We start from the raw sequence: 23922 nt of genomic DNA, 5'->3' as shown, positions 1-23922 counted from the left end.
GAAAAAAAGAAGGAGCATGTCACTTCTTTCTGCGGATTCCGCAGCGGTTTTCAACATGCACCAATAGGAAAGTGCTGTTGAAAACCCGCAGAGGAATCCGCAGAAGAAACTGCAGGAAAATCCGCAGCGAAAACCGCAGCAGTTTTTCAATGCGGTTTTTCAAAATCCGCTGCGGAAAATTCTGCAGCAAAATCTGCAAAGTGTGAACATGCCCTTAGTCCAAAAGGATAATGAAAATAGAAAAAAAATCTTTATTGAATAACAAAACAGATAAAAGACACAGCAGGGATTAAAATGTGGCAACGGAAACCAGCACACAAGCATAAGGCCGACAGGACTACATAAAGATTCCAAGACGCCACAATTAATGAATCACCAATGCCCCATATGAGGAGAGCGGAGGAACCGAGAATGCGTTTTCTGACACGTGGATATAGCAGAAGGATAATTAAAAAGGCCTATCATAGGGCCAAATATGCTTCTCATCAGGACTTACTTTATAAGGCTAGGCCTGAGATGAGATATAATGATGATGAAAAAGTGAGATTTATCACTTCCTTTAATTCCCACTCACAGGATAAGATCAGCACTTGAAAAGGCGTGGCCCATTCTTAACCCCTTTACCCCCAAGGGTGGTTTGCACGTTCTGGACCGGGCCAATTTTTACAATTCTGACCACTGTCCCTTTATGAGGTTATAACTCTGGAAAACTTCAACGGAACCCGGTAATTCTGACATTGTTTTCTCGTGACATATTGTACTTCATGATAGCGGTAAAATTTCTTTGATATTACCTGTGTTTATTTGTGAAAAAAACGGAAATTTGGCGAAAATTTTGAAAACTTCGCAATTTTCCAACTTTGAATTTTTATGCAATTAAGTCACAGAGATATGTCACACAAAATACTTAATAAGTAACATTTTCCACATGTCTACTTTTCATCAGCACAATTTTGGAACCAAAATTTTTTTTTTTTTTGTTAGGGAGTTATAAGGGTTAAAAGTTGACCAGCAATTTCTCATTTTTACAACACCATTTTTTTTTTTTAGGGACCACATCTCATTTGAAGTCATTTTGAGGGGTCTATATGATAGAAAATACCCAAGTGTGACACCATTCTAAAAACTGCACCCCTCAAGGTGCTCAAAACCACATTCAAGAAGTTTATTAACCCTTCAGGTGTTTCACAGGAATTTTTGGAATGTTTAAATAAAAATGAACATTTAACTTTTTTCACAAAAAATTTACTTCAGCTCCAATTTGTTTTATTTTACCAAGGGTAACAGGTGAAAATGGACCCCAAACGTTGTTGTACAATTTGTCCTGAGTACGCTGATACCCCAAATGTGGGGGTAAACCACTGTTTGGGCGCATGGAGAGCTCGGAAGGGAAGGAGCGCCGTTTGACTTTTCAATGCAAAATTGACAGGAATTGAGATGGGACGCCATGTTGCGTTTGGAGAGCCACTGATGTGCCTAAACATTGAAACCCCCCACAAGTGACACCATTTTGGAAAGTAGACCCCCTAAGGAACTTATCTAGATGTGTGGTGAGCACTTTGACCCACCAAGGGCTTCACAGAAGTTTATAATGCAGAGCCGTAAAAATAAAACAAAAATTTTTTCCCACAAAAATTATTTTTTAGCCCCCAGTTTTGTATTTTTCCAAGGGTAACAGGAGAAATTGGACCCTAAATATTGTTGTCCAATTTGTCCTGAGTACGCTGATACCTGATATGTGGGGGGGGGAACCACCGTTTGAGCGCATGGCAGAGCTCGGAAGGGAAGGAGCATCATTTGGAATGCAGACTTAGATGGATTGGTCTGCAGGCGTCACATTGCGTTTGCAGAGCCCCTAATGTACCCAAACAGTAGAAACCCCCCACAAGTGACCCCATATTGGAAACTAGACCCCCCAAGGAACTTATCTAGATGTGTTGTGAGAACTTTGAGCCCCCAAGTGTTTCACTACAGTTTATAACGCAGAGCCGTGAAAATAAAAAATCTTTTTTTTTCCCACAAAAATTATTTTTTAGCCCCCAGTTTTGCATTTTCCCAAGGGTAACAGGAGGAATTGGACCCCAAAAGTTGTTGTCCAATTTGTCCTGAGTATGCTGATACCCCATATGTTGGGGTAAACTCCTGTGTGGGCACACGGGAGAGCTCGGAAGGGAAGGAGCACTGTTTTACTTTTTCAACGCAGAATTGGCTGGAATTGAGATCGGACGCCATGTCGCGTTTGGAGAGCCCCTGATGTGCCTAAACAGTGGAAACCCCCCAATTATAACTGAAACCCTAATGCAAACACACCCCTAACCCTAATCCCAACGGTAACCCTAACCACACGTCTAACCCAGACACACCCCTAAACCTAATCCCAACCCTATTCCCAACCGTAAATGTAATCCAAACCCTAACCCTAACTGTAGCCCCAACCCTAACTGTAGCCCCAACCCTAACTGTAGCCTTAACCCTAGCCCCAACCCTAACCCTAACCCTAACGGGAAAATGGAAATAAATACGTTTTTTTAATTTTTTTATTTTTCCCTAACTAAGGGGGTGATGAAGGGGGGTTTGATTTACTTTTATAGCGGGTTTTTTAGCGGATTTTTATGATTGGCAGCCGTCACACACTGAAAGACGCTTTTTATTGCAAAAAAATATTTTTTGCGCAACCACATTTTGAGAGCTATAATTTTTCCATATTTGAGACCACAGAGTCATGTGAGGTCTTGTTTTTTGTGGGACAAGTTGACATTTTTATTGGTAACATTTTCGGGCACGTGACAGTTTTTGATCGCTTTTTATTCCGATTTTTGTGAGGCAGAATGACCAAAAACCAGCTATTCATGAATTTCTTTTGGGGGAGGCGTTTATACCGTTCCGCGTTTGGTAAAATTGATAAAGCAGTTTTATTCTTCGGGTCAGTACGATTACAGCGATATCTCATTTATATCATTTTTTTATGTTTTGGTGCTTTTATACGATAAAAACTATTTTATAGAAAAAATAATTATTTTGGCATCGCTTTATTCTGATGACTATAACTTTTTTATTTTTTTGCTGATGATGCTGTATGGTGGCTCTTTTTGCGGGACAAAATGACGCTTTCAGCGGTACCATGGTTATTTATATCTGTCTTTTTGATCGCGTTTTAGTCCACTTTTTATTCGGCGGTATGATAAAGCGTTGTTTTTTGCCTCGTTTTTTTTTTTCTTACGGTGTTTACTGAAGGGGTTAACTAGTGGGACAGTTTTATAGGTTGGGTCGTTACGGACGCGGCGATACTAAATATGTGTACTTTTATTGTTTGTTTTTTTTATTTAGTTAAAGAAATGTATTTATGGGAATAATTTTTTTTTTTTTCTTTATTTAGGAATTTTTTTTTTTTTTTTTTTTTTTACACATGTGGAAATTTTTTTAAAAACTTTTTTACTTTGTCCCAGGGGGGGGGACATCACAGATCGGTGATCTGACAGTTTGCACAGCACTCTGTCAGATCACCGATCTGACTTAGAGCACTGCAGGCTTACCAAGCGCCTGCTCTGAGCAGGCACTCGGTAAGCCACCTCCCTCCCTGCAGGACCCGGATGCCACGGCCATCTTTGATCCGGGACCTGCAGCGAGGAAGGAGGTAGGAGACCCTCGGAGCAACGCGATCACATCGCTGCGGAGGTCTCAGGGAAGCCCGCAGGGAGCCCCCTCCCTGCGCGATGCTTCCCTATACTGCCGGCACACCACGATCATGTTTGATCGCGGTGTGCCGGGGGTTAATGTGCCGGGGGCGGTCCGTGACCGCTCCTGGCACATAGCGCCGGATGTCAGCTGCGATAGGCAGCTGACACCCGGCCGCGCTCCCCCCGTGAGTGCGGCCGATCGCGCTGGACGTACTATTCCGTCCTTGGGAAGTAGGGCCCACCCCACATGGACGGAATAGTACGTCCAATGACAGAAAGGGGTTAAGGTGGATCCCGTTATCGGTAAATTCCTTCCGGATAGACCATCTATTACATTCAGACGTGCTAGAAACTTACGACCTCATCTTACCCAGAGCCATAATACAGGACCCCAGTTGGCTACCTTCTTGGATAACTTTACATCTAGGGGTGGCTGTGTTCCGTGTGGTAGGTGCATTGCCAGTCCCAGTGTTGACCGCTGTGACTCTCTCTCCAATTCCAGCAGCACAAAGTCTTTTAAGATCATACAACACATTACATGTACCACTAGGTACGTTATATACTATGCTACGTGCCCATGAGGACTGACAACATGTCAACTGAAGGTCCGCATAAGGGAGCATGTGTTGCGATTCAGGCGGCCGCTACTCACATGGATACTTCCACCCTCAAAACGATTCGTTGTCACTTCAAAGCCTTCCATGAACGTGATGGCTCGTTGTTGAGGGTACGTGGTATCGATGCTCTTAAAACTAATATCAGGGGTGGCCAACTGGGCAGGTTAGAGACGCAATGGATTTGGACTCTTCGGACTGTTCAGCCTCATGGTTTGTATGTATATCTTTCTTTAGCCCCTTTTTTGTGATCACCAGATTGCTGTGTATCATGATGTGCAACTTTTCCCACATATTTTTGTTTTTACTTGATTTTATTCTTTGTCTTTTTTCTTTTTTACATTTTTAATTTTATTCAGAATTCTCTTTGACTGCTTTGGGTACCTGATGGCGCTTGACGTGGGAGTGAGCAGGAAAACAATCATCTTCTGATAACTTGAAATTGATGTAGTATAATTTGCTACCATGTCTATCTTGTGGCTATCTTTGCAGACCTGTGCTTTGTGTGTATTTAGGTTTCCTTTACAATTGTAGCTGTATTAATTATACATTCTTTGTGAGATGTAAATATGACACTATATTTATGTAATAACTGTATATGTTTTATACATATCTCTCCATAATGACGGTGTTATCTATTGTACATAATTGGTGGATATGTGATATGTTTGTATTCTTATATTATATGCTCTCAACAATATAGGATATTATGCCCAACTTCTCCTCTGGTATTTTCTATTACTTTGTGTAATATTACTTACATGTCCATAGTTTGGTTACAGTTAATATGGCTGGTACAAGTTATTTTGCGCATGCGTCATTTTGTGTTGTGTGCCTATACAATTATCTATTTATCTGTTTGTGATTTATGCCCATATTATGTGCCCATAGCCAATATGACCACTACATTCTTTTTTCGTGCATGAGCCACCTTGCCAGTTCCGCTCCTGCCGGTTTCCGCTCCCGCAATGCACCCGGCGTTTGATCACGTGGGGCCCCATGTGTTTCTGTGATGGCTGACTGAGCTGGGAGTGCTACGGCTGGCGTTGCAGTATCTATGGCAACATTGTTTTACTTCCGGCCATCGGTATTATAAATATCTGGGAACATGCATGGCGGCACGCCCCTGAGGAAGGAATCTCTCCAAAATGCGCGTCGGGGTGGGCTGGGGACCACGTGAGGTCTGGATCTCTAATTTACCTGGTATGTTTACTCCCAGTATTTATTTTGGATTCTTATATCTAGGATAGGTCTGTTTATCTAACCATGAGTTCACAGGTTATTACAAGATTACAGACATATTCAATCGGCCTATCTCCTCATATGGGAGCATTGGTGATTCAATAATTGTGGCATCTTGGAATCCTTATGTGGTCCTATCGGCCTTCTGCATGTGTGCTGGTTTCTGTTGGCACATTTTAATCCCTGCTACTACAATGTCACCATAATTGACTATTTAAAGAATAAAAAAAAAACAACACATTTATAGACAACTAATAGCTTAATGAAGTGTACAAAATTAAATGTTAAGCTCAATAATAAGAAAAAGAAAAAAACAAAAACAAAAAAACATGAACTTGATATCTTATATTGTCAAGAACTTACTTTCCCAAAGCATCGTCTACATCTCCTCTGCTCGGCTCCTGTCCACGTATTCTACCACGACAGGTTAAAGGCATCAGCTCATCAGCAGGATATGCATGTAGCTGGGGGAACAAGAGAACAATGTTACAATGCTGTAAAATAGAAGATGAATAGGGGTGTCAACAACTGGGAAACACCGATCTAAAATGTTGCAGGGCGGGGCCACAAGTAAAATTATAAAAACAAGACCAAAAAAACAAAACACAAAACTAGTCTCCCATTCATGAACCGATGCCATTCAAGTGAAGTCGGCCTTGTGTCTCCAAGCAGCCACATGGCATTGTTATCACAAAAGCACTGCAGCCAATCAGTGTCTGATGTAAATGTGAGGGCTGCAGCCTATCAGGGGCCACTGATTGGCTGTAGTGCTCACACAACAAAATGAACAAGAGTTTGTATTTTATTTAGGATCCAAGAAGTATCGTTTCTCCTTGTGGAGAGTGACATGTTAAGCATGTCGAGATGAGGAGACTTAAAGCCGCAATGCTCCTCTGGGAAATATGCATATTGTCTCTTCAGGGAGGAAGAGGACTAAAACTCTAGCGCCACCTATTGGAAGTAGCAATCCTAACAGTCAATGTCGACCCTTTAACGAGCTATGTCACATAACTTAGGATAATAGCCAAACCAGAATTTTAGTTTGCAGAAACCGTTTCGGGGTACTGCCCCTCGTCAGTGCAAAGTGGAGGTCTGGATTCCCCTAATTGAGATTCTGGTTTGGCTTGTATCCTAAGTCATGTGACAAGGCTCATTAAAGGGTCGACTGACTGTTAGGATCACTACTTCCAATAGGTGGCACTAGAGTTCTAGTCCTGGTTCTAGTCCTCTTCCTCTCGGTAGAGACAATTTGAATATTTTATTTGGGGTAATGTATCATTAAAGAAGGCTTTGGTCAGTTGTGAACAACCCTATCCAAGCAGAAATCAGATCACTAACACACAAGAGCCAGCCCTTAAATATGGAGTCTGAAGTAGCTGCATGAAGCTGGAAGGCCCATGGAACGGCAGGTATGTTACCAAGATCTTGCAAAGTACAGTGTACCAGAAACAAAGTAGATAGCCCTCACCGGATGTCCAAAAGGAGCAGCACATGTGCGGCCCAGGTAAGAAGCAGGACAGAAGATGTAGTGCCGCACTGTACAGTGCCGCTACTAGATCATGGAGTGCATGTACTGACACGCATTTCACCAGTGACATGTCCATACCAATCGGCTCCCCATCAGTCCTACATGCCGCAGGTTGCCAGCATCTGTGGCACTATGTTCCATGTGGTTTCAAGCTTCAAATGGTCCAAGGACCATGGTGTGCTGAAAACATTGCATCTTGCAGCCATTGTGGAAACCACCATTACACTGCCAGTGTATAGAGAAACCAGTTTCTCTGCAGTACTTAATAGTGCTACCCTTCCATTTCAGATCAAGCACCGGACCACCAACAACAGACATATGAGCATAAGTGTGCTGCATGCACAGGCAGGAGCAGTCCCACAAAACGTGCTGAGACCCTGACACCAGTAATAGCAAATATGGCAGTAATATAGTCCGCATACCCCCCGCCGAGTGATGCTGCCTCTCGTGTCTACAGGCTGGAGTAACACAAGCCTAATGTAGTCTGTGGTCTACACCATAACAAGCACAGATGTGTGATGGCAACATTCTGCTTTATCACTGCTTGCCACAGCAATAACAGCAGCTGACAAGTGAACGATTTCACTGCTGAACCTCGTACAACGGTTTGTACCCTACACAATCCCTCAGGGGAGGAAGAGAGCAGGTGCACCTGTACAAGAGCGAAGGGCCAACGGAACAAGACATCAACAAAGGAGAACATGGAGTCAGATCATGGAAAGGCCTACAGCGCTGGAAAATGCACAGGAAAAACATGAAGTCAGCCATCACTGCATTCATCCTAAGAATAACACCCCACAAGTAAACATGAGAAGAACGCCTGATGAAGCCTGGCCAGAACACGGATCTCTGCTGCGATGGGGACATTTGCCTTACACTTCACTGCTGCAATCTACAAGTGCTTCTTGCAAAATTAGAATATCATCAAAAAGTTTATTTATTTCAGTTCATCAATACAAAAAGTGAAACTCTATATAATATGAGTCATTACAAACAGAGCAATCTATTTCAAGTGTTTATTTCTGCTAATGTTGAGGATTGTGGCTTACAGCCAATGAAAACCCAGAAGTCGTTTTTTCAGTAAGTTAGAATAATTAACAAAACACACGTGCAAAGGCTTCCTATGCAGTTAAAAAGGTCCCTTAGTCTGTTTCAGTAGGCTTCACAATCATGGGGAAGACTGCTGACTTGACAGATGTCCAGAAGGCAGTCATTGAAACACTTCACAAGGAAAGTAAATTTTGCATTCATTTGGAAATCAAGGTCCCAGAGTCTGGAGGAATAGTGGAGAGGCCACAATCCAAGCTGCTTTAGGTCTAGTGTGAAGTATCCACAATCAGTGATGGTTTGGGGAGCCATGTCATCTGCTGGTGTAGGTCCACTGCATTTTATCAAGACCAAAGTCAGTGCAGCCATCTACCAGGAAATTTTAGAGCACTTCATGCTTCCCTCAGCTGACAAGCTTTTTGAAGATGGAAATTTCATTCTCCAGCAGGACTTGGCACCTGTCCACACTGTCAAAAGTACCAATACCTGGTTTAACCCCTTAGTGACGGAGCCAAATTTTTGAAATCTGACCAGTGTCACTTTATGTGGTAATAACTCTGCAATGCTTGAACAAATCCCAGTGATTTTGAGATTGTTTTATTGTGACACATTATACTTTATGATAATGGTAAATTTAGGTCAATATGTTGTGTGTTTATTTATAAAAAATATCAAACATTTGAGAAAAATGTTAAAAAATTTGCAATTTTCAAAATTTTAATGATTATCCCTTTAATCCAGATGGCCATACCACAGCAAACTATTAATAAATAACATTTCCCACATGTCTGCTTTACATCAGCGCCATTTGTAAAATGTTATTTTATTTTATTAGCATTTTAGGAGGTTTAAAAATGTAGCACCAATTTTTTATTTTTTCAAGGAAATTTACCCCAAAAATTTTTTTAGGGACTTATCCATGTTTGAAGTGACTTTAGGGGTCTCATATAGTGGGAAACCCCCAAACATGATACCATTTTAAAAACAGCACCCCCTGACATATTGAAAACTGCTGTCAAGTAGTTTATTAACCCTTCAGGTGCTTTACAGGAATTAATGCAAAGTGACATGACAGAAATGAAAATGTGTATTTTTACCACCTAAATGCCTCTAACTTCTCAACAGAATACTACAGCCGACAGACTCTAAGGCCGCTATTTGGTCGTGAATTGTCATGGCAAACATCAGGACCACAAAATCATGATCTGAGGGAACCAATTTGCATAAAGAGGAAGCCCCCACACTCTGTTAACCATTTATAATTATGTAGTCACTATTGACAGCAGCATCTAAGGGGTTAAACAGATTTGGACGGTGCAAACACTGATTGTGGCTGATACAGCAAGTTGTCAGCTATAGTGTACAGCTGACAGCTGCGGGATTGTTACCTGTATGGGGAGGCTATTCTCTTATATCTCAGGTCAGTTAAAAGACGTATTGGCTGTCATTAAGGGTTTAAGAACAACAGTATCAATGCTTGATTGGCCAGCAAACTCACCTGACCCTTACCCCATACAGAATCTAAGGGGTATTGTCAAGAGGAAGATGAGAGACACCAGACCCAACAATGCAGACGAGCTGAATGCGGTTATCAAAGCAACCTGGGCTTCCATAACACCTCAGCAGTGCCACAGGCTAATTGCCTCCATGCCACGCCACATTGATGCAGTAATTGATTTTTATGTAAAAGGAGCCTCGACCAAGTACTAAGTGCATTTACTGAACATACATTTCAGCAGACCAACATTTCAGATTTTAAAATCATTTTACAAGCTGGTATTATAAAGTATTCTAATTTACTGAGAAAATGACGAGTTTTCATTGGCTGTAAGCCATAATCATCAACATTAACAGAAATGAACAATTGAAATAGATCACTTTGTTTGTAATGACTATATCTTAGATGAGTTTCACTTTTTGTATTGAAGAACTGAAAAATTTACTTTTTGATGATATTCTAATTTTCTGAGGAGCACCTGTAAATACATTTACCCAGGATAAGTATGACAGTTTCACAGGAAGAGTAATGTGCCACATGGGACAAAACACTGCCTGTATCCAAGGACAAAGAACTCCGCAATACATTTTACCTGTGTGCATCTCTCTGCCTCAGACTGTCCACAGGTCCTGGTCACTTCTCCCATTGTCAATCTCTTATTAGGATGTATTTCTCTAGGCCAAGAGGTGATTGCAATGGAATTACTGCACCCAAATATTAGAACTATGGAATGTGGACAACCCAGAATCCTATATCACTGGTGGAATAGTTTTATTTTCTTTAAATACCATAAATCCAGGATATTTAATTTATTTTTTTATTTAAGTGGTGAACATGTAGTCCGAATTCGGTATGAAAAAGTTTTTGTGTTCTTGGCCATTTTCTGTGATCTGTTTCCATTTTTTGTGATCTGGGGCTGTATGAAGGCTTACTTTTTTGCACCCTGAGCTGACGTTTTTATTAATACCATTTTGGGGTAGATACGATGTTTTGATCACCTTCTATAGCAATGTAGTATGGGCGGCCAAAAAAATCCAAAACTTAGTTCTGGCATTTCAATTTTTTCTCATTACGCCGTTTACTGATCAGATTATTTGTTTTTATATTTTTATAGATCAAACATTTCTGAAAGCAGCAATATCAAAAGTGTATTTGTTTTTAATAGTTTTATTTTCAAAGGGGCAAAAGGAGGATGATTTTTTTTCATATTTTTAAAAACATTTTTTCCACCTTTTACTTTAACAGTCCTTCTTAGGAAACTTGAAGCTGCGATTGTTTGATCGCCTGTACTATACATAGCAGTGCCCAAGCCCTGCTATGTAGAGCAGAAATCACGATCTCCTATGAACACCAGCCCCTAGCGTCCGAGCTCGCATCAAAACATATAATGTAACTATAGGTCATCTGTCATGAAGGAATCTAGGAATAATAATAATTTCCACAATTGGACGTTCCGGTGCCGAGATAACCTTATAAATGTGCCCCTGCTGTGTACTGTGTAATGGCTGTGTCTGACCGTACAGTGCCAAGGCCAGACCATACCACAGCTCCTGGGCAGGGGAGAACACAAAATAGTATACAGACATTACAGCACGGGATCACAGCCAATTCTTTCTGTGAGGTAAAACATTTCCCTGCCTGTTTAAAAATGTGCTTTTACCTCACAGAAAGAATCAGCTGTGATCCCGTGCTGTAATGTCTGTATACTCTTCCTTACCATTTTCATAGATTGGACTATTTAGGACACAAACATACCAAATACCTTTATACTTTTTACATTTTTAACCCCTTCACCACTGAGCCTGTTTTCACCTCTATGACTGGGCCAAATTTTACAAATCTGACCAGTGTCACTTTATGTGGCAATAACTTTTAAACGCTTCAGCAGATCCTACAGATTCTGAGATTATTTTTTCATGACATATTGTGCTTCATGACCGTGGTAACACTTTTTGATATAACTTGTGTTTATGAAAAAAAAAAGGAAATTTGGCAAAAAGTTTGCAATTTACAAACTTAATTTTTATGCCCTTAGACCACAGGAGAAAATGAACCACAAAATGTGTTTGGCGATTTCTTCTGAGCACGACAATACCCAATAAGTGGGGAAAAAGCACTGTTTCGGCTCACGGTAGGACTCGGAAGGGAAGGAGCACCATTTCACTTTTGGAAGGTAAAGTTTGCTGGAAAAATTAGCGGACTCCATGTCATATTTTGGACATTCTCTGATGTGCCTAAACGGTGTACACCACCATTAAATAATACCATTTTGGAAATTAGACCCCTCAAGGTATGTGTCAAGATGTGTGGTGAGCACCTTGAACCCCCATATGTGATCGAAATCTACTTGTGAGGCATAGCGCAAAGCTCAGAAGGGAAGGAGCGCCATATTGAAATTCAGATTTTGCTGGACTGGTTTGAGGGGGGCCATGTTACATTGGCAGAGCCCCTAGGGTGCCAGAACAGCAGAACCTCGCCCAACAGTGACCCCATTTTACAAACTACATCTCTCAAACTCACCTAAGGGTGCAGTGATCATATTGACATCACAGGTGGGTCACAATGTTATTCCATTGGGCAGATAAGAAAAAAAAGCGGCATTTAACATGCATTTCCGGCAATCGCGCCAGAAATCCGCCAACCGGTGACACCTGCCACGTGATCGTGGGTCACCGATGGGTCGGCATGACAACCAGAGATCTCCTGGAGACCTCTATGGTTGTCACTGCCAGCTTGCTATGAGCGCCACCCAGTGGTCGGCGCTCATAGCAAGTGAGTAATTCAGCTACATATAGGCAAACTGATCATCGCCTCTATGTAGCAGAGCCGATAAGAGTTATGGCAGCTTCTAGTCTCCCATGAAGACTATTTAAGCATGCCAAAAGTGGAAAAAAAAGGTTTTTAAAAATATTAAAAAAATTTACAAAAATATGAAAGTTCAAATCACCCCATTCAAAAGCACTTCTACAGATAGAAGAAGCCACGGGCCGGTGTGCACAAAAGGATCGTAACAGGCACTTCAGCAGACCCCTGGCTGTTATGGCAACCAATTGGCGCCCCGTGATCACAAGATTGACAATGGGATTTAACCCCTTTTCGACATCGGGTGTACATTTCCGCTAATTTCGGACTCCCTTCACATCTGTCCCGGCACATATCAGGTGTTTTGAACAGATGACATGTGCTCGGAATAGCCGTGGATGAAAGTGCGATCCACCCACGGCTATTAACCAGTTAAATACCGCTGTCAACTCTGACAGCGGCATTTAACAAGCGCTTCCGGCAATCGCGACGGAAACACGCCCACCGGCGACCCACGTCACATGATCGCAGGTCACCAATATGTTGGCATGACAACCTGGGGACTCCTGGAGACCTCTATGGTTGTCAATGCCGGCTTGCTGTGAGTGCTACCCAATGGTCGGTGCTCATAGCAAGTGAGTAATTCTGCTATATAGATGCGATCTGAGCATCACCTCTATGTAGCAGTAGCAATAGTTTATATTTAAAAATATAAAAAAATGAACGTTTAAATCACCTCACTTTTGCCCCATTCAAAATTAAAAAACAAAACAAAAACAACACACATTTGGTATCGCCGCATTCAGAATCACTCGATCAAAAAAAAAAAAAAAAAAGGATTCACCTGATCACTAAACAGCGTAGCGATAAAAAAAAAAAAAGTCAAAACGCCAGAATTATGCTTTTTGGTCGCCGCAACATTGCATTAAAATGCAATAATGGAAAATCAAAAGAACGTATCTGCACAAAAATGGTAACATTAAAAAGTCAGCTCAACACGCAAAAAATAAGCCCTCACCCAACCCCAGAGGAAAGGGTATTGGAATATGGTGCAATTTTATTTTTATTTTTTTTTTACACAAAGTTTGGATTTTTTTTTCACCACTTAGATAAAAAAGAACCTAGACATGTTTGGCATCTATGAACTCGTAATGACCTGGGGAACCATAATAGCAGGTCAGTTATAGCATTTAGCGAACCTAGTAAAAAAGCAAAATAAACAAGTGTGGGATTGCACTTTTTTTTTGCTATTTCACGGCTCTTGGAATTTTTTTTCCTGTTTTCGAGTACACGATATGGTAAAACCAATGGTGTTGTTCAAAAGTACAACTCGTACCGCAAAAAACAAGCCCTCACATGGCCATTTTGACAAAAAAAAACACAAAGTGATGGATCTGGGGACGATGGGGAGCAAAAAAAAAAAAGAAAAAAGTAAAACCAAACCAAAAATACCTCTGGGCGTTAAGAGGTTAAAAAAGGGGGAAGATCACCATGCTTTAAAAAAAATAAATAAATTAAATACTGTATATACTAGAGAATTTCAACCAATTTTTTTAGGCTGAAATTGCCCCTCTCGCTTATACTCGAGTCATTCGCAGGGGAGGGTGAGCTGTCTAATCATACTCACCTGCTCATGGCGCGGTCCCTGCACATCCCTGGTTCTCCAGGCAACGGCAGCTTCTTCCAGCGTTGAGCGGTCACATGGTACAGCTCATTACAGTAATGAATATGGACCCGACTCCACTTCCATATTCATTACTGTAATGAGCGGTACCATGTGACCGCTCAACACAGGAAGAAGCTGCCGGTGCCCGGAGAACCAAGGACATGCAGGAACTACGCAATGAGTAGGTGAGTACAACGGGGGCATTGAGCGATATTCACCTCTCTGGGATACACCGGTGGGCTCCGTCTTCTGCATCCTCTGTAGTGACGCTCAGGTCAGAGGGCGCGATGATGCGATTAGTGTGCGCGCCACCCTCTGCCTGAACTTCAGTGAAGAGGACGTGGAAGACACAGCGGCGCCCAGTGGTGGAACGGGGGACAGGTGACTATAGCAAGTGCCAAGGGCCTGAGCGATGAGAGGAGGGTATGTGATTTTTTTTTTTAATCGCAGCAACAGTATATGGGGCCATAATCAGCATTTGTGCAGCATTATATGGGGCAAATGTCTGTATGGAGCATCTTATGGGGCCATAATCAACATTTGTGCAGCATTACACGGGGCAAATGTCTGTATGGAGCATCTTATGGGGATATAATCAGGATTTGTGCAGCATTATACGGGGCAAATGTCTGTATGGAGCATCTTATGGGGCCATAATCAGCATTTGTGAAGCATTATATGGGGCATATTTTAATATGGAGCATCTTATGGGGCCCATCATGAACTGTATGGAGCATCCTGATTCAATATGGATATTCAAAAACACTTAACCTACTGATGTCTCAATTAATTTTACTTTTATTGGTATCTATTTTTATTTTTGACATTTACCGGTAGCTGCTGCATTTTCCACCCTAGGCTTATACTCGAGTCATTAAGTTTTCCCAGTTTTTTGTGGCAAAATTAGGGGTCTTGACTTATACTCGGGTCGGCTTATACTCGAGTATATACTGTAATATATATTAACCCCTTAATCCCATATGACGTACTATCCCGTCAAGGTGACCTGGGACTTAATTCCCAGTGACGGGAAATTCCCAGTGACGGGATAGTACGTCATATGCGATCGGCCGCGCTCACGGGGGGAGCACAGCCGATCGCGGCCGGGTGTCAGCTGACATCCGGCACTATGTGCCAGGAGCGGTCGCGGACCGCCCCCGGCACATTAACCCCCGGCACACTGCGATCAAACATGATCGCAGTATACCAGCGGTACAGGGAAGCATCGCGCAGGGAGGGGGCTCCCTGCGTGCTTCCCTGAGACGATCGGTACAAGGCGATGTACTCACTTTGTACCGAGCGGCTCGTCCCTGCAGGCCCCGGATCCAAAATGGCCACAGGGCTGCATCCGGGTCCTGCAGGGACTACTTCCGGGTCCTGAGCAGGCGCCGGTAAGCCTGCAGCGCTATCAGTAAGATTGCCGATCTGACAGAGTGCTGTGCAAACTGTCAGATCAGCGATCTGTGATGTCCCCACCTGGGACAAAGTAAGAAGGTAAAAAAAAAAAAAATTCCACATGTGTAAGAAAAAATTCCTAAATAAAAGAAAAAAAAATTATTCCCATAAATACATTTATCTAAATAAAAAAACCAAAAACAATAAAAGTACACATATTTAGCATCGCTGCGTCCGTAACGACCCAACCTATAAAACTGTCCCACTAGTTAACCCCTTCAGTGAACACCGTAAGGAAAAAAAAAAAACGAGACAAAAAACGCTTTATTATCATACCGCTGAACAAAAAGTGGAATAACACGTGATCAATAAGACGGATATAAAAACCATGGTACCGCTGAAAACGTCATCTTGTCCTGCAAAAAACGAGCCGCCATACAGCATCATAAGCAAAAAAATAAGTTATAGTCCTTAGAATAAAGCGATGCCAAAATAATAATTTTTTCTATAAAATAGCTTTTATCGTATAAAAGCGCCAAAACATAAAAAAATGATATAAATGAGATATCGCTGTAATCGTACTGACCCGAAGAATAAAACTGCTTTATCAATTTTACCAAACGCGGAATGGTATAAACGCCTCCCCCAAAAGAAATTCATGAATAGCTGGTTTTTGGTCATTCTGCCTCACAAAAATCAGAATAAAAAGCGATCAAAAACTGTCACGTGTCCGAAAATGTTAGCAATAAAAACATCAACTCGTCCCGCAAAAAACAAGACCTCACATGACTCTGTGGACCAAAATATGGAAAAATTATAGGTCTCAAAATGTGGAGACGCAAAAACATTTTTGCTATAAAAAGCGTCTTTAGTGTGTGACAGCTGCCAATCATAAAAATCTGATATAAAAAAACGCTATAAAAGTAAATCAAACCCCCCTTCATCACCCCCTTATAATAAAATTAAAAAAATGTATTTATTTCCATTTTCCCGTTAGGGTTAGGGCTAAAGTTAGGGTTAGGGTTGGGGCTAAAGTTAGGGTTGGGGTTTGGATTACATTTACGGTTGGGGTTAGGGGTGTGTCAGGGTTAGGGGTGTGGTTAGGGTTATCGTTGGGATTAGGGTTAGAGGTGTGTTTGGATTAGGGTTTCAGGTAGAATTGGGGAGTTTCCACTGTTCAGGCACATCAGGGGCTCTCCAAACGCGACATGGAGTCCGATCTCAATTCCAGCCAATTCTGCGTTAAAAAAGTAAAACAGTGCTCCTTCCCTTCTGAGCTCTCCCATGTGCCCAAACAGGGGTTTACCCCAACATATGGGGTATCAGCGTACTCAGGACAAATTGTACAACAACTTTTGGGGTCCATTTTCTCCTGTTACCCTTGGTAAAATAAAACAAATTGGAGCTGAAATAAATTGTGTGAAAAAAAGTTAAATGTTAATTTTTATTTAAACATTCCAAAAATTCCTGTGAAACACCTGAAGGGTTAATAAACTTCTTGAATGTGGTTTTGAGCACCTTGAGGGGTGCAGTTTTTAGAATGGTGTCACACTTGGGTATTTTCTATCATATAGACCCCTCAAAATGACTTCAAATGAGATGTGGTCCCTAAAAAAAAAAAAAAATGGTGTTGTAAAAATGAGAAATTGCTGGTCAACTTTTAACCCTTATAACTCCCTAACAAAAAAAAATGTTGGTTCCAAGATTGTGCTGATGTAAAGTAGACATGTGGGAAATGTTACTTAAGTATTTTGCGTGACATATCTCTGTGATTTAAGGGCATAAAAATTCAAAGATGGAAAATTGCGAAATTTTCTAAATTTTAGCCAAGTTTCCGTTTTTTTCACAAATAAACGCAAGTTATATTGAATAAATTTTACCATTATCATGAAGTACAATATCTCACGAGAAAATAATGTCAGAATCGCCAAGATCCGTTGAAGAGTTCCAGAGTTATAACCTCAAAGGTACAGTGGTCAGAAGTAAAAATTGGCCCGGTCATTAACGTGCAAACCACCCTTCGGCTTAAGGGGTTAAAAAAAATAAATAAAAAAAATGGGGACCCCTCTATTCTTGACAACTAACTTTGCTAAAGCTGACGGTTGCAGCCCACAGTTGTTAGTTTTGCCTGGCAGGCTATCAAAAATACAGGGGAACCCGATCCAGGATTTTTTTTTTTATTATTTATTTAGCGTGCAGGCTGATGAATACTCCTATCATCTGCACTTGCTCTCACTGTTATTAGTGGCAGCAGGCATAGGCTGATGGGAGTAGTAGTAGTTCCATCAATCAACGCCAGTGAACGGAGGTAAAACTTTTTTTCCTCCGTAACGCACCTGAGGGCTCATGCTGTCATTAGCTGCGGTTCCCACGCTGACAGTCTAATTGGCGATAATGATTTTACCACCAATCAGAGGCAGTGCACATGACATTGGAAGCTCGAGTCCACCATTTAAATGAATTGGTTCTGGGTTCAGGTACCTGAACATCATCTCTAATGGTAACTCATCAGGTCTCCATGATCGTGTCATTTAAAGTCTGCTGTCACAAGATGACAGCGGCATTTTAATTGTTAAACTGAAACGATAGCTTTGATTGCTGCAGTGTCGGAAAGAGGCCAGATACTGAGCTTTCGCAATACATTCATTAATGAGCTGTCATAGGTCGTTAAGGGGTTAACTTGATGCCTATGTAACACCCCAGGTAACCGGTTGTTACAGTGGAGTTGCTTTTCTCACGGTGGATAAGGAAACGACTGCCTCCATGACACCGATGGGTCTCTGAATTCAACTACATGCCGTTCGGACTGTGCAATGCACCAGGAACATTCCAGAGGATGATGGAGTGCTGTCTCAGGCACAAGAATTTTGAGATCGTCCTGCTGTACCTGGATGATGTCTGTCTTCTCCAAGACATATGAAGACCACCTGAAACACCTGGCCGAGGTGTTTGAAGCTCTGTCTAACTTCGGCCTGAAGGTACAGCCATCTAAATGTCACCTGTTAAAGCCCAAAGTACAGTACCTGGGCCATGTGGTAAGCTCTGAAGGAGTGGCACCAGACCATGACAAGGTCACCGTGATCAGGGACTGGCCGAAACCCAGCAACATCCACAAAGTCCGGCAGTTCCTCGAGTTGGTTGGCTACTACCGAAGGTTCATTAAGGCCTTCACCAACATAGCGGCACCACTGCAAGACCTGTTAGTGGGCCAATCCAAGAAGACCAAGAGTAAGAATACTCAGTTCGAGTGGAGCGACAGGCTGGAAGGATCATTCACTCGATTGAAGTTGGCTCTCACGGGAGATGAGGTACTGGCCTACCCTGTCTATGACCAACCGTTTGTGTTGTACACAGATGCCAGCAATGTAGGATTGGGAGCAGTGTTGTCCTAGGTGCAGAAAGGCAAAGAAAGAGTAATTGCCTACGCCAGCAGGAAGCTTCGTCCCACGGAAAGGAACCCCGAAAACAACAGTTCCTTCAAGCTGGAGTTCCTCGCCATAGTCCGGGCAGTAACACAGGTTCAAGCACTACCTGGTCTCAGCAAGATTCACAGTTTTCACGGACAACAACCCGCTGACACCTGGAGACGGCAAAACTAGGTGCATTGGAGCAGCGATGGATGGCCAGGTTGTCCAACTATGAATTCACCATCAAGAACCGTGCAGGGCACAAGAACGCAAATGCTGATGCGTTGTCAAGGAAGCTCAATTTACCAGAGGTGGGAGAAAATCCGGAAGCACTCGAAGAGATTGAGTTACCAGCCTTCCATCGCCCCGGGGCGACTCAGTACTCCCATTATGTGAACAACAAGTGTAAAGACAAGCGAGAAACCACGCTGAACCCATTGCCCCACCATGGATGGGCAGACAAAAGGACAGTGACCCCCGCAGTCCATCTGGTCAAAGAGCTGCTGACGCAAGCAGATTGATTCACACCCTGGTCCAGATGATCCACAAGAGACTCCACAGCTGTGGAAGAAGGGCAAATTGTGTATCTACAATGGTAAGCTGTGCTGGAGGAATATCGATCCACGCACTCACGAGTTAGTCTAGCAGATAGTTGTCCCGAGACAAGATGCGCCAATGGTTCTGGAAGCGTACCACGATGGAGCAGGACACTTTGGATGGAAGATCCTACTCCGTGGAAGGTTCTACTGGATTGGCATGAGAAAAGCCACTGAAAAGAGGTGCCGAGAGTGTGGCCCATGCAACCTGCGCAGAAAGGACCATGACAGCCAGAGGGCTTCCCTACAGCCCATAGTCACCAAACAGCCACTTGAACTGGTGGTCTTAGACCACGTGAAGCTAACTCCAAGCCGGTCAGGCTATGTCTATGCTTTGACCATAGTGGACCATTACTCCAGATTCCTGGTAGTCGTACCAGTCAAGGACCAGACAGCGAAGACTGCAGCCAAAGCCTTCCAACAACATTTTTGTCGACCACACAGATATCCTGAGAAGGTACTAACCGACAAAGGCCCAGTCTTTGAAGCGGAAAAGTTCCAGGAGTTCTGCAACCTGTACGGATCTAAGAAGATAAGAACAACACCGTACCACCCACAGACAAATGGTATGTGTGAAAAGATGAATCAAGTGGTAATAGACTTACTGAAAACTTTGCCTTTGGAAGAAAAACTTATGGCCAGAGAAGTTGCCAGACTTGGTAGATCTGTACAATGACATCCCAGTGAATTACACCAACTGCACTCCAGCCTACCTGATGAGAGGAAGAGCTAGCAAATTACCTGTTGATTTTGATATGGGAGTTCTAACACCAGAAACAACCTCACCAGATGCAGATTGGGATACTGAGCGACAACAGAAATACTGTCAAGTACAAGAATGTGTAGAAAGAATCTTGTCCCAGGCAAGACAAAAACAAGAGAAACTACAATCAAGTGCTAAAACAAAAAAAGAATACATAAACTTGATGACCAGTGGGAAGCAGAACCATATACCATCCAACTTTGACAACACTAAAGTCTGTCTCATAAGCAAAGATGGAGGAGAAACTTCAACTGTGGTAAGTAGAGATCACCTTAAAAGTGTGCCCCAGGGCTGTGGAGTCGGTAAGCCACAGTTGCGACTCAGACTCCTGGATTTTATCGGGTTCCGACTCAGACTACTTCATAAATGGCCAATTCGTAACAATAAATTTACTGTTGTAAAATATTAACATCGCGCTTATTCAGTTTCTCACCATCATATAAGTAATCAGACCACTTAGAGCAAAAACTATATTTATTAGAATACAATTAGAATATAGCAAATAACTTTTCTAAACTCTTGTAAGTACATATGCAATAAACACTGTTATGCAGTTAATAAGAAGAAATCTATAAATTTGTCCTCAGAAAAAGTATTGCCTCTGTCAGATCCTCCTTCATGGATGCACTGTTATTTTTGATGAACGGTCAAATTTCTCAATTTCTTTTAGTGCACATGAAAAATTCTGCTGAAATGTACTGGCTGTGTTCTTTGATGGGGATGACGCTTCTTCTATGCGGGAACGCTTTGCACGGTCCTTGTGAACCAAATATTTTTCGAAATTAAATTCTTCATCAGTTGATGAGGGTGAAGATGTAGCAGGACGACCAAATTCTTCTTGTTCCTCCTGAGGCTATGTGCACACGTTCAGGAATTCATGCAGAAAATTCCTGTGGAAAATCCGGACATTTCTGTCAGATTTCCGCAAGAAATCCGCATGCGTTTTTTTCCGGACATTTGCCAATGCATTAGACAGTGGGAAATCCGCGAAAAAAACCGCAAAATTAATGAACATGTTCATTATTTTTCCGCAATGCGTTTTTATTGCGGAAAAACGCACATCATGTGCACAAAAATTGCGGATTCCATTATAAATGATGGGATGCTTAATGTATGCAGATTATTTGCGGTTTTATAGCGTTTTTATAGGGCAAAAACACTAAAAAACGCAAATTATCTGCAACGTGTGCACATAGCCTTACTGTTCTGCAACCCTTTCATCCTTACTGCTATTTCAAACAGAGCTTCTTTTTTTCCTTTAGTTAGCTGTTGATCATCTAGAAGAATCCGATGGATTGGGTCTACATAAACAGCTGCCAAAAGAATGTTATTTTGTAATAGTAGCTCCTCTCTGTTTCATTGATGTAGCAATGCCACTTGCAATTAACCCTCATCTTTGTGACAGGCGAAACATCAGGTTCTTCCACTCCTTTAAGAAAATACCTGGAGTTAAGTCCTCTGTTTGTAATTTTTTAGTCACTGTAAATGGGTGCTCTAGCAATTTTTCCAGCTCAGTCACCTGATTCCACTGACTTTCATTTAGCGTCAGTTGAGGGTTAGCCATGTCTACAAGAAAGGTTTTCAGTTCAACCAAGCGCTGAATCATTAAGTAAGTACTGCCCCATCGTGTGGCTTGATCAATAAATTGCCCCTTTTCCAGCACGTCTCTTCAAAATTGAGTCAACTTTAGGGGTTCTGGCAACAGTAGCCAATTTTCTTACCTTGCCAATCAGTGCAGCAGCATGTCCTTCTTGCAGACTGTCTTATAGCCAGCTGTAGCGTATGCACAACACAGCGCATGTGATGAATGAAAGAACGTATTGACAGTTTCAACAAGATCATCTAAACTATCATGTTGCTGTTCATCTAAAGCAACTTCAGTTTGCTCCTCAGTTACAATACTGTGTTCCTCTATTTCAAACATTTCTGTGTCTGTGGACCCAGAATGTTCTTCTAGCTGCTGGTCACCATCATCACTCTCATTCATTAGCTTAATAGTACTTATCATATTTGAAGCATTGTCAGTTACGACAGAAAGAACTTGCTCTTTTTTAAGTTCATAGTCTTGCAGAACCTTTTCCACCAAGACCTGGAGAAACTCACTGGTGTGATGAGCTTTGGTGTCTTTCACTGCCAATGTCTTGGTAACTATTTCATTTTTGTCACAAACAGATCGGACATTGATGGCAAAATAGTTCACTCTGTGACGTGTGCAGGCATCCATTTTAAGAAACAGAAAGCGTCCCTTGAGAGTTTTTTTAAGTTCTTCCTTTTGTTTAAAAGCTTCTTCGATTACTAATTTTCTAATACTCTCTCTCTCTCTCCAGAGAAACACTAAGCTTGCGGGCCATTTCCCCATTCAGACACATAAAAGCTGGTCGTGAACATAATGAAATAGGCACACTATCCTTTACAACAAGCTCTATGATCTGTTTTTTAAATGTATCTACTGTCATTGTCACAGTAACTTTGTCACTGACAAAATATCTTGCAACTGATGGCTGCAAAGTTCTCTGCTCCTTTGTTTGGCTGGAAGAGCTGGGCACTGGTTCATTGGTTTGGATGCAGTCTTTCTCATCCACTGCTTTCAGTACTTCTGGATGAAAGCGCTGTAAAGGTCTCTTTAGATTAGAAGCTCTGGTAGGAGCATTTTTATCTTTGCCTGAATATGCACTGATCTTGGCTTCACAGCATTTGTTTTCGTCTGGATCATTTGTCATACACTGACAGACATAATGTTTTATATCTTGAGTGATGGTGAAATGTTCAAATACAGCTGATTTAATGTGACGCTTCTTTGACATTCTCAGGTTTTTAATTCTGCATTCACAATTCAAATGACAATTGTTTTTCCTAAAAACAATTGTACAAAATTATTGCCAGGTCGTACAACTGATATAGTGGTCAGTAATACTGTTATTCCTCATGTACTCACAGTTAACTGATGCAAAGTTAGTTGAAAGGATAATACTTCTTACAGTCTTCCTCTTCCGAGTAGCAGCTGTAAGATGCTTAGAAGATGCACACCTAGTAAACATCTAGTCTAGAGGAGGAGCTTTACTACTAAGAATTTGCAACACATTTTCACTTTCAGTTTCATACATTGTAAGTAGGGGGGTTGGGGCAGCATGAGGTTAACCAAGTATAAGATTAGATAAGGGCAGTGGAGAACAGTGACACACAAGAAGTAACAAATGTCTCTATCTCCAGCAGAACTGCTTATCACTGTTGTTCATAGTTTGATAGAACATATATATTTGAGTAACATTTATAAAATTCATATGAAAGTTAATTTATGAAATATTAATACATTTTTTTTAAAGCTGGAGTTGGTACATTTCTGGTCCTGGTGTGCCCTGACAGAGACAAGGAAAAAGACCCCAGTACTTCTTAACCTACAGAAGAGGAAGAAAACAAAATCCATGCCGTTCTAGGAGACTTTCCCCAGTCTTGGACTCAAGTTTATCAAGCTATATTGATACCTGTCTTGACTTTTCCCCAGTTGGAAATACCAACACATAATGAGACTCTAGACCAGCAGGCTCAAGCAACAGATGTCACACCAGCAGTGGAACCGAGAATCCACTCTCTGCTATCGGTGAATCTGTCAAACCCATGGTGAATGTAAGAAGTCGCAGACGTTCGCCCACTTTACCAATACGATACAGGCCTACAAGTAGCACAGAC

At 41.8% G+C, this 23922-nt stretch overlaps 1 protein-coding gene across 3 annotated transcripts in view; it reads right to left on the bottom strand.

Moving 5' to 3' along the window:
- EDEM3 (ER degradation enhancing alpha-mannosidase like protein 3) overlaps window positions 1-23922 on the bottom strand; it is a 105500-nt gene that overhangs the window by 65313 nt on the left and 16265 nt on the right. For all 3 annotated transcript variants that reach the window (XM_077278787.1, XM_077278785.1, XM_077278786.1), the window contains exon 3: window positions 5897-5997. In XM_077278787.1, the coding sequence (XP_077134902.1) occupies window positions 5897-5997 (101 nt within the window). The remainder of the gene's footprint in view (window positions 1-5896; window positions 5998-23922) is intronic.

This window comes from Ranitomeya variabilis, chromosome 8, assembly GCF_051348905.1.
Source record: "Ranitomeya variabilis isolate aRanVar5 chromosome 8, aRanVar5.hap1, whole genome shotgun sequence".
NCBI lineage: Eukaryota > Metazoa > Chordata > Amphibia > Anura > Dendrobatidae > Ranitomeya > Ranitomeya variabilis.
This window is presented reverse-complemented; position numbering and strand designations above follow the sequence as displayed.